Below are 10776 nucleotides of genomic sequence, written 5' to 3'. Positions count from 1 at the left end.
TGGGGTAGAGTAACCCTTTAAGCAGTGTTATAGGCTAACATAGTCTCACTTTATATCAGGTGGCCTTAACTACTATGTACTTACATTTAAATTAATCAATTCATACAATGCACTTATTGTGTACATATTTTACGTTGTATTATATTTAAAAAAAAAAAAAATACTTGCATGTAGGCTTAATCTGTAATTAATTTCTGTTTCTGCATTTGTAATTACACTGTTGACCCATCTCTTCCACCTTAACCAACCCTTAAACCTACCCATACCACCAAATCTGTCCTGTATGACACCTCAATAGCAGCTTATTTTTTGATACAAGTAGTAGTTAATTCCACCTAATATAAAGTGGGACCAGTAACATTTACTGTGATTTGGGCTTTGTGTGAGTCTCAGCACCTGCGAGATGTTTCTGTGTTTTCATCTCAAACCCTGAGGCATAAATCCATCATCTACAAGTTATTTGTCCTCACTGACCCACAACGCTCCCTGTCAGAGATCTATACTTCTTCTTCAGCTGAACCTGCTCTGAATGGATAATGATGACTGGCAGCACGCCATGACGAGAACTGCCTCGGGCAACTGTTAGTTTCTAGACTTGTAAAACACTTGAGGCGCTGAAAACAACATACGTCTTGTCAAACATGTACTTGTGGTGTTCACCTATGAAAACAACCACGTCAGAAAAAAAAATCTTCATATTTATGAGTAAAACACCCCTTCATTTTCCCACAGAGGAGTGAATATTTCAACACGTTGCACAGTGATTCAATTTTATTAAGACATCTTACTATTAAACATGAATGCAGCACCCAGATGTGCATTCATAGGAATGTTTACATATAAAAATATGATTGTTTGATAAATATTTGATCAGAAAATGTGCAGTGGAGATTTCGAATAACACAGTATTACACTTTTTGATTTCCACCTTTACACACTTTACACACAAAATCAAATATTTGTAGGATACATGGAAGTGCTTTCCATTGCAACGCTCAGAAAAAAAAAAAAACTTCATATTTCTGTGCATTTTTTGCAACTTTCCAGTTCATGAATCTAATTGACTTTCCACTTATGGTCCGTTTTCTTTGTTTTAACCAGAAAACAAGCTATAATATTAATTTTCATATTATAATTCGTATTAATACATTTGTGAAATAAAGTAAATCATACATTCTTTTCGCAGCTGAGGTATCAGATAATAGAGTAAATTCATTTAGCTCAGCAAAAATATGCTTAGATATGTAATCTATCAAAATGTCCTAATATGCTAACTTTAATTCATTCATAACATAGATATATTTTTCTTATTTAATAATAAATCCCAAGTCTCTCTAAATATGTGAGTTCTGTCACCTTAATAACATGTGATTGATTGAGTTAATTACATTGAGATAAAATGATATGTAGATTTACAGTAAGTATAATCATCATTTTAATTATAATCTGAAAATCCTCTCACCGTTGCATTAATACTTCAAACATTCACTAATTGTTTTTGTAGTTTTTTCTCCCACATATTTAACAAAAATGAGACACCATGATCAGGACAATAATAATAAATATTTAAAAAATAAAAAAACATCACATGCTTAAAAGCAATTGCATTTCAGAAAATATTTCTTAAAAAAATTGTATGTTTAAACACTACATTTTTAGACATTTGAATATTCAACAAAATCAAGTACAGTGATTTTAATTAAATAAAAAAATAGTATTTCAAATAGACATTGTCAAGGGTGTTGATTAGTGTTGGGATCTTCCACACTTTAAAAAAAAATAAAAAAGTTGGGCAAACTTAAAAGTTTAAGGCTTTCGCTTCAGCAGATTTTTGAGTTTTCTCAACTTCTTGTTTTAAGTTTATACAACAAATGTCCTAAAAAAATAAGTTGAGAAAACTCAAAAATCTGCTGAAGCTGGTTGCCTTAAACTTTTAAGTTGGCTCAACTTTTTTTAGTTTTTTTACAGTGCACATTAAATGCCAATTCAATTTCTAAATAAGAACATATTATGTAGATGATATTGTAAACAAAGAACTCAAGTTCAAACATATGTCGTTTTGTGCACATATTAGGATGTAAATACAGATATGTCCATATTTGGTATAACAAAATGCAAACAATAAAAACATTCGAATCACAAAAGATGCATCATTACGCTGCACTCAATCGCTTTGAATAACTTACAAATTTTAAGAAAGACACAGTGCTAGTCTCATTGTGAAAACTCAACAGTTAAACTTGAAAATAGCAAGTATAATCCTTTTATACTCTTTTCGAAAGTTGTGGTTTAACACTCCATATATAACGCCATTGAGGCAGCTGTTGAAGTACGCCATGAAGTAGCTGGCTGTGAAGAGCCACTCAGGTATGGCTTGACCCAGTCTGGGGTGGATGGCCACTGCCAGGCCTATGAGGTTCAGCGGAGCCCAGCAGACGGCGAACAACACAAACACCACAAACATGGTGAGAAAGTTCCGGAAGTCATGAGGCTTGATCTTGGGCCGACTGTCGGGCTTGACCCGTTTGCGCACCTGTATGACGAGGATCCAGATGCGCAGGTAGCAGTACGTGACGATGCCGATGGGCAGAATGAAGTGCACCACCACCACCGTGATGGTGTAGAGCGAGCTCACCGATTGAGCGAAGGTGCAAGAGTAAACGCGGGGGTCGTACTGTAGAGACTCCGCAAACCAGTTTGGGACGATCGCCAGGATAGTCAGCACCCAGACTAGTATGACATAACATACTGTGTTCTTGTTGGAGAAGAGCTTGTCGTACTTAAGGCTGTGGCAGATGTAACAGTAGCGGTTGATGGCGATGCCTGTGATGTTGAAAATAGAGCCGATCACACTGAGCCCCATGAGGAAGCCGCTGATCTGACAGTGAATATCACCAGCGATCCAGCGGTCATGGAAGATGGCGGTCAGGACGAGCGGGTAGGGGTAGATGGCCACGACCAGATCTGCTACTGCCAAACTCACCACAAAGGCATTACCTGTAAGGACAAGAGAGTAGAAGATCAGTGAAACCGCCGAGTTAAGATGTGTTGTTTGTCCTGGTAGTCTAGCTCCAGCTGCTTTGTAGTTATGCAAGAATCAACTCCATCTCATTAGAAAATGCAACTATTTCATGAGGTGGAGACTGCATATGAATTCTTGCAATGTGATTCATATGGAAATATATGATTTTTAGGTTATTCCTAAATCCAAAATATTTAAAATATTAAAAAGTTGTAAACAGAACAAAAAAATTTAATTCGCAAATTTTTATTCAAAGTTACTTGCTGATTCTTTGTAAGTAACTGTGAAATTTGCTAGCAATTTCTGAATGAAAAAAAAAAACTTTATTTTTAAGATGCTGGCTAAAGGTCTCTGCACACTGAGTCCGAAATGTTCGCACGTTAAAAAATAAATACGACCTCACGTTGTGTCAATCACGTTTGCACACTGTCTCCGAAACTTTCGTCCATCAAAAAAAATTCGGATCAGGTTCGATTTTCTGCGTTTTTGCATCCGTAGCATGCATTTTGATAGGAAAGGATGGGGAATATGAAAAAAACTGAAAAATTTCAGACTCGCTGTGCAATGACCTCAAACTAAAAAGGAAATGTTTACTTTGACTATTTTTATGTTACATTCATTCGTTCTCCAAACTGCTTGTCCTCTGAGGATATAATGTGATATGTGATGTGCAGTGCTGGGTAGATTACTTCTAGTCCATTACTGATTACAAATTACATAACAAAAATTATAGTTAGTACATACATACAACAAAAAAATAAATAATGAAAATTATGAATAATTTACTGCCATTGAGTGAACAACATGTAACCCATTAAAAAGTAACAGTATTCTGATTATGAGCATTTTAAAATGCAATATAATCTAACTACATGTGCTTGATTTTTGGAATCTGATAATCTGACCCAGATTTGTCAGTGTTTCTTTTTTTTTTTTTTTTTTAAATCTATGTTGTTTTGAAGTATCGTAGCATGTTCAGGTTGGCCCCACTGGTAGATGCTGTACCTTGACCATTTGGTTGCATGTATGCAACATAAAAATTTGGGGGAAAAGGTCAAGGTAATTCATGGCTGAAGCTAAAAAAAAAAGAAGCATCCTTTAACAAATCTTTTTTTTTTTTAAATGAGGGGCTGATTCAGGCCTGAGTCAGTGTAATGCAACAGAGAAACCACAACACACCTGAATGATCATATGAAAACTTGTAATCATACAAATCACCTCACTTAGTAGTTGGTGGTACAGTCTCTTATTTGCCTCTGTTGTCTGAAATTAACAGCCGTGTTACTTTTACGTGGATTATTATTCTTTACTTTAACATAAATGCCAGCAACATATCTGTGTGGTAAACCTAAAACAAACAGGGGTGCGTAATATGAGTCACAAACCTCATGTGCTGTAAATATCAATATCAAACTGTGAGTAGACAAATCCAGGAGGTTCAAAGCAGTGACCTACACGGTGTAATTGGATCCTGTAATGTTTGAGCAATGTCTTCATACTCTACTCTCACGTACCTCATGTAGCTCAAGATCGCACACATAATAAGACCAATGCCTGGCCTTTCTTCTTTAATGAAAGGATTTGCTAGTTCTGTATAACAACATCAATGCGATTTATAAATTCTAATAAAACAATGAAATCAGATCCGTGCCTGTGGAGCTCTTTGAACACGAGGCTTTTACATTTAGTGCGTGTGTGGGATCTCTTAACTGGGCTGATTTTCATAATAAAATTCAGATTTACGCCAACACAATAATGAAATAGTTTTTTCTATTTAAATTTCACTTTTCAGCTCTCCAGGTACCAGATGCTCCATTAAACAAGTGCTGTATTGACTTGTGCATCCACTTCTGTGACTGAAGTCAATGAATTGAATCTTTTTAATTACTGAGCACACGCTTCACATCCAGCTGTGTTAATCCATAACATGTCAGCCAGGCTTGTACTACGTGAACAACACATTTATTTCAAATGATTTTCACTGTCCTCTAGCAAAAGTATTAGGAGTGTGGGATGCTGGACCCATCACAATTTGGACCAAAAGTTTGTTTAATTAAAACAAGCTCTGGTGCGATTGCTTTGTTAGTGCAATTCGAATAAGTGTGAACGCTGCCTCTGAACCTGCGCTCAAAAGCAGACCAAGATGCCTTAAAAGGTGGGCCTTTCAAAAAATGAATGAACATAGACCAAAGACATCCAAACGAACAAAAAAACAGGATGTAATGTCACTAGATGTCCCTAAAATGGACTGAATGCTCAAACACACCTGGAATTCATTTCTGCCACAGTTTTGACTCTAGTCCTTAACGCATTTTATAAGTTCTGTGTTAGTTATGAACTGGTAAAAATACCTCCATATGTCATTAGTGCATTTAGCCCAGCGCACAGGACTTCTGGATCTTCTGCAAGTTTCTTCTCAAAATATAAGGCATAAATCTGTCCTGTGTTAACTCTTACCCTGCCAGGATTTTCTGGCGTTCGTGTTTTCACCGTTATACAGTGGGGGGGTGCACATGTAGCAGATGCATATGTGAAATAACGCAATCATCAAACAACCCAATGTCACAACATTTTTGCCGAGGTGGCTAATTTGTAAGAATTCGTACTACATAAAGGCTGGAATACACTACACGACTTTTAAAATCTGAACAGATTTTTAAAACACTAGGCATCATACACTTACCGACATTGTAAATAGTGACAAAGGACAACTGGGCATCATACACTGTGCGACTGAAGATCATACACTACCAGACTTTAAAGTTGTTCCGATCACAATGAACTCATGCAGAAACTTGCGCCTTATAGAACACATATGTGTTATAAAATCGGCTGAAAATATCAAACATGTTTGATATCCTCCGACTGGATAGAATCAAAGTCTGAAGCTAAAAACTCGGAGTCTGTGACCATCATACACTACGAGATTTGATCAGCTGTAATCTGCAGACTGGCTCTGACTTTCCTCAACTAGCGTCAACTTAATCGTGTAGTGTAGCCTATTCCAGGCTTTACTTGTACAAATGTGAAAAATCATATGTATTTTAACGAAGTACCACACATAACCTAAACTTCACCGTCACAGAAATCGTATGAGGTCGTTAGCGTTATCAAACATTAAACAGTTTTGATGGACTCGATCGACTTCATCTATGTTTTGACCATCTTTCTGAATCTGATCTGGATACAGTTTTTGACAAACACGTGATTTTCTCAGCTCTTTGTTCAAAAGGTTTTTCACAAAACAAACCCACATTCACGTGTTGCTAAAAAAAATGAATACATGAAGCTATAAGATTTTTTTTTTTTTTTTTTTTTATGCAGACGCTCTGTTCTTTCTTTTGACAAATTGCATGTTCAGATGTTCACGCAACAAAATGTTCTGGGGGCCATGAAAGTTTTGTGATCAAAAATGCTGGCGGTGGCTGGGAACTATTTTTTTTTAAATGCTGGTGGTTAAATAGTTCAAAATGACAGTGTGAATGCTAAGCGAACCAGGACTAAGTGCATCACTTTGTTTTTTGGTCTATACCAAAACAGTCAAGATAACTGAACAAGTGTAAACCAGGGTTGCTAAGTCTGCATTTTTCCCGTGGAATCAAGCTACTTTTATGCTGTTGCCACTGGTTGCTTTTGTTTTTGTTTGTTTGTTTTTCAGTCCGCGGGTTAAAAATAAATTCCCTGATCTCCCAGAACGTGATTTCGACTGAGGACGACCCCTGGGACATGATTTTGGAGCAATATTGATATCCAATTGAAAGCCAATTTCCCCCATAATGCGATATCTGCCTTATCCTCTTCTTGTCAGCTCAATGACCAACAAATCAACGAATGAATGCAGTAATTGTTACTTTATTTGTCACAACTGCGTTTCATGTGTGAGGCAGTATCAGCTCAGGGACTTGGGTGAAGCAAAGAACATGTTAATGGCTTTCTCTGATGAACTATTCAGACCCAGTCATGTAGAGAAGGGTAACAAATATGGCAAATGATATGAAGACATGATGGAGAACTGTAGTTGTAGTTTTGCAGGATTATTGTTTTTCTCTGTTGCACAGGTAGCACTGCACAATAAATTCACAGATCACTTGGTCTTGCTTGACAGATATCTGTGATGACAGTACACATGTAAATTCATGCCTACAGGCTGTCATTTTGAAACAAGCTCACAGCGCTGTTCTGGGAGCTCAGATAGGTGATCAAAGCAGTAGACTCTTTTACTGATGGACGTGTGTGAATTTTGATGGACTAGATTGTTCTTCATGTGAATTCTAGTGTCATGGAGGTACTTCCTGTGACCTGTCAGCACCAGCGTCACAAGAATAGAGGTCAACAATACTGATGAATTTATCTGCTATAAATTCATTTGCTGGCTATTGATGAATGTGGTGGAAATGGGACTCAAATTGAATTTGGCACTTGTGCATCACCTAGTCTGAAGTGTCAGGACCTGTGATGGAATAAATCATCACATTTAAAGTCACTTTGATCCAGATCCACTCTCTGTAATGGATCTGCCCTCACTGAGCATCAAGTGATGAGATAAGTAGAGCTTCAGCCATAAGTGTTTACAATGAAAACACATTTAAAGACCAACATACAATGCCTTATAGACAGCATGGTCACTTATACCATTTTTTATAGCAAAAAGGTTTTTGACTTTTACAGCAAAGCTTAAAACAAGGTAAATTTAGAAGCAACATTGCATAAGGTATTAAGACTTGTTTTCAGAAAATATGTCTTAAATTACTGTAGCTTAATTGTTTTTTTAGCTTAAATCTAACAACATTTAGTGTGTAAGTTTTTGCTTATAAGAAAAAAAACACTCGCCAATGAGGCAAGAAAAAATAATTTTATTCAACGTTTTTTTCCCATCACTGAATTACAAAAAATAAATAAATAAATAGATAATAATAATAATAAAGTAATTAGGAATTAACTCTGAGGAAAAAAAGAATTGTGAGATATAAACACCAAATTCTGACAATGAAAAATTATTTTTTTGTTTCCATCAGGGAATAAAAAATAACAAGAATTCTGACTTCTATTCTCAGACTTGCAAGTTTATATTTTGCAATTTAAAATTTTAAAATATATAATTTTTTTTTTTTTTTATCTGAATTGTGAGATATATATATAAATATGAGAAAAAATTGTTTTTTTTTTTTCACCATGGGGAAAAGAAAAAAAGAGAATCGCAATTCTATTTTTTTCTATTTCTATTTCTATTATATCTCACAATTCTGACTTTTCCCCCAGAATTGCAAGTTTATATCTCACAATTCTGAGTTTATATCTTGCAGTTCTTACTTTATCATTTATATCTTGAAATTTCATACGTTTTTAAATTTCTCATACAATGTTTTCAGAATAAATAAATAAATTAATAAATAGGCAGAATTGTGAGCAATTTTTTTTCCATGGCAGGAAATGGACTTCCTTAATTATCTTGTGCAATTTTGCCTCTTAAGTAAATTTATTTTATTTTAAGGATGTTTGAATATTTTTACTGAAAAGCATGATGAAAATACTAACGAGTAAATAAAATCACACCAAGACAGAACACCAAATGATGTGTAAATACTGTGCTGGTGTCTCTAAAGCAACCACACACATCACATGGCAGCAAAACACTGGAGCTGTAATTACTGGAGATGTGTCAGGAGTTCATGAAGCTGTCTCACTGCCAGCACTGAGTGATCTCCTGCATTAAAATGGCCTGAATGCCTGCATTTTAAGAGGAAACAACAATTTGTTTAGTAAGGAAGTATAATCAATAAAATTAAACATCACATATGAGGATATTTCTGTCTGGAACTATTTAGTATCCAAAACACTACACATGTTGCATTATCCAGATGATTACAGGATCTGTATGTGTCTGGTTTGCAGCAGTCTCAGTTTCAAGCTCTGTTTGAAACTTTATTTCTCATGCAGAGAAGATGTGTGAGAGACGTGTACTGTTTCTCATTTGTCTTTACATTCTCTCAGTGCTTGTATCTTTTAAAGGTCAATTATTAGTTGGTCAGACAAAATAACTGCACCTTAGAACCACTTAAAGCTTAAATCTCCAAAGGCAGGCTGTGTGCTGTGTGTGTTCATGAGATAAGACCAGTGGCCGGAGGACAGATCGAGATGTTGCATCTCAGACTAAAACTGACAATGTTAACAGGGCAGCATGCAGAGGCATTCATACAGCAGCTGCACACCACTATATGCTTTTGTGTTTGATCTGGAAATCATTGATGAGTCGATTACTGTGTCTGAATCTTAAATAATGAGCTGAGACAGACAGCTAATCAGATATTGGTACTTTAATATCAAGGCTGTAAATGAACAACCACCACTACACCACAGTCTGATAAAAACAAAAACAAAAAAAGAAACGATGTTCACAGGTAAAGTACCTTTTTAAAGTGTTGTTTACAGTCATTTATTAATAATTAAGTTTGATTGTTTGTTTTTTGCTTAACAGCAAGACCGTCCAAAACAAAGATGGTTGTGTTATAATAATTAATAATAATAATGATGGATGATGAGGATGAGGATGATGATAACAACAACAATAAAAATTGTTCAGCAGGGCTATTATTAATATTTGTAGTATTTTTGCTATTATTATTATTATTATTATTATTAATTATAATACAATTATTTTAAATACCTAAATGAAAATTATTAATATTGTTAATAATAATAATAATAATGAATTGTAAAAAGAAAAGATTAAAATACTAATAAATGCTGAACAATTATTATTAGTAGTAAAGTAGTTATCATTATTAATAGTAGTAGTAGTAATAATAATTATTATTATTATAAAAAGAAGATTAAAAGATTAATAATGACCTGCTGAACAAAATAAACCAGTATTAATTGATTTGCTGGTCTTACTGGTCTGTTTTCTGGTTTTAGGTGCTTTTAGTTGCTCAGGTTTAAAAACCATACAGACCAGAATGTCCATAATGCATATTATTTTACTCTGTCAAAAAACAGAAACAAAAACAGATCAAAACCATTTAAAATCTGGTCTTAATCAGTCACAGTCAGAGATATCAATACTTCAGAAAACCTCTCCAGTAAAATATAGAAATAGATGACTGTCAGCGTGAGGAATTATAGAGATGAAGATATTTACCTGCCTTCCTGAGCTTTCTGTTTCTGAAGACCGATACAATGACCAACAGGTTGCCCAGAACATCTACTATAATCGTAGTGATGAGAACACTAGAGAGTAAAGTCACCACCCAGGGGAAAGAGAGGTGCTTGCTGTCCCGGTTTCCTGTCGAAATGTTCCTCAAAGGGGCGTCTGTTCCCTCCACCATCCTCAATTCATCATCACCGGACAGCGGCGAGGGCTCCGGTCCTCCGCGCATCCAGACACCGCTTCAGCCGTGCGCTCTTACTGCAGCTGCCATAGAGGCATGTCGATGTGATAACAGGCAAAGCAGTTATTAATTCGTAAATCAAAGAAAACCGGTGTCGTTTCAAATAAAATAGCTGCGATTCAAACTCGTTTTTAGACATAAAATCCTGCTGGCCAAGAGGAGAGACATTTATAATCCAGCGTGTCTTTGGTAGATCGTGAGAATTTACGAAGCACGTTGCGCTTGTCAAGACGCTCATTCATAAATCTGATACAGAAAATATATAACTGGAGTTCGTTCATTCACTTCTTAACCGTGCAGCCCTCGTTCACAATGTTGACTCCAAAAAGCTGTCGGGAAATAAAAGAGTGGATAAACGCCCCCCAA

The 10776-nt window shown here is 35.6% G+C and overlaps 1 protein-coding gene across 1 annotated transcript; it reads right to left on the bottom strand.

Moving 5' to 3' along the window:
- Positions 1 to 2227: 2227 nt before the first annotated feature.
- LOC306853156 (melatonin receptor type 1A-like) lies at positions 2228 to 10374 on the bottom strand (the record flags this gene model as incomplete). The annotated part of the gene is made up of 2 exons (XM_079390358.1): positions 10161 to 10374; positions 2228 to 2997 (listed from the first exon to the last, which is right to left on the bottom strand). The coding sequence occupies exons 1-2, from the start codon at positions 10345 to 10347 to the stop codon at positions 2228 to 2230; spliced, it is 957 nt and encodes a 318-aa protein (XP_079246484.1). The 5' UTR covers positions 10348 to 10374.
- Between the last annotated feature and the right edge of the window lie 402 nt (positions 10375 to 10776).

This window comes from Barbus barbus, assembly GCF_936440315.1.
Source record: "Barbus barbus genome assembly, chromosome: 33".
Classification (NCBI taxonomy): domain Eukaryota; kingdom Metazoa; phylum Chordata; class Actinopteri; order Cypriniformes; family Cyprinidae; genus Barbus; species Barbus barbus.
This window is presented reverse-complemented; position numbering and strand designations above follow the sequence as displayed.